Here is a 1,146-nt window from a genome sequence, read left to right as displayed (position 1 = left end):
CACAGGAGAGGAAGGCCCTCTATGAGGTGGATTGATTCAGTGACTGGGATAATTGGGATGGGAGTGTCAGAGACAGTGCGATTGACACAGGACAGAGCGGAGTTTAGGGCTGTTGTACATAGGGTCGCAATGAGTCGCAGGCGACTCAACGGCACATAACAACAATAAAGTCTTTTAAGACACTCACATTATTCAAACTTGTCGGACGGTAAAGGTGGGCTGGCCCTTCTTCAACCAGGAAGAACGTGGAGAACTAGGTGCTGTGAGTGCTGAGGACTGGGGCTGACTTTCTGAAGTATAAGCTTCACGCTGATTAAGAACAACTTATAAATGTCACCACCTCTGGTCTCTACACTCTTGTTTTATGTTCTGAAAAATTTGCTCCGGAGTTGGAAGGCGCCGCTCGCCGCTAGGCGGGGCGGACTGCTGCACGGTCAGTGGTGGGCTCTGCATCTGAAACAGGAGCGGAGGCGGCTCGGCGTCCGGAGACCTGAGGCCCTGCGCGGAGCCGGGCAGAGGAGCGCAGCGCCGCCGCTTCGGGTAGCCGGGGCTCAGCAGCGCCGCCTCGAACTCCATGGGCCGCTTCAACGTCGCCCCGCACGCCGTGCCGCCTCGCAGCCTGGAACCAGCAACCATCTCGAGGGTGATTGCAGCCGACCTCCGGCTTCTCAGCCGCTCTCGCCAGCCAAGATTCCAATTTTGTAAAAAGAAAATAAATTAACTGAAATAATGTCAATTGACACAGGATAAAAAACCCTTAAAGGACATTTGTAGTACAAATTTAAGTAGAAAAAAATATAGTCAAGTAAATAAATCTAAGATCTGGTGGTGTAGTAGGTAAGGAGTTGTGCTTCCAACCTAAAGACAAGCAGTTCAAATCCACTAGCTGCTCTACAGAAGAAAGATGGGTAATTTCTTCCCATGTGATTTACAGCATTTGGAATAGTTCTGAAGGGTCAGTAATGTGCTAGTTCCGACTCAATAGCAATGAATATTGGGAAATCGAAGTACAGAAAATACTGATAATATGTGGCATTTTTGAGGTTGATGTCACTCAGTGTGATTGATGGCTCAGAGTGCCACCCGTCACTGTGGACCCCTCAAACCACATACTTTACAAATGTGGACTATTCATTTCAATCATAG

General features: G+C 48.9%; 1 protein-coding gene across 1 annotated transcript; it reads right to left on the bottom strand.

Moving 5' to 3' along the window:
- Positions 1-192: 192 nt before the first annotated feature.
- LOC102871578 (akirin-1-like) lies at positions 193-636 on the bottom strand. Its single transcript, XM_006899351.1, has 2 exons — positions 384-636; positions 193-245 (listed from the first exon to the last, which is right to left on the bottom strand). Exons 1-2 carry the CDS (start codon positions 634-636, stop codon positions 193-195), a joined length of 306 nt encoding a protein of 101 aa, XP_006899413.1.
- Positions 637-1,146: the final 510 nt, after the last annotated feature.

Source organism: Elephantulus edwardii, unplaced genomic scaffold, assembly GCF_000299155.1.
Source record: "Elephantulus edwardii isolate Elephantulus edwardi_28Jun2011 unplaced genomic scaffold, EleEdw1.0 scaffold00252, whole genome shotgun sequence".
NCBI lineage: Eukaryota > Metazoa > Chordata > Mammalia > Macroscelidea > Macroscelididae > Elephantulus > Elephantulus edwardii.
The sequence above is the reverse complement of the archived record's forward strand: the minus strand, read 5'-3'. Positions and strand labels throughout refer to the sequence as shown.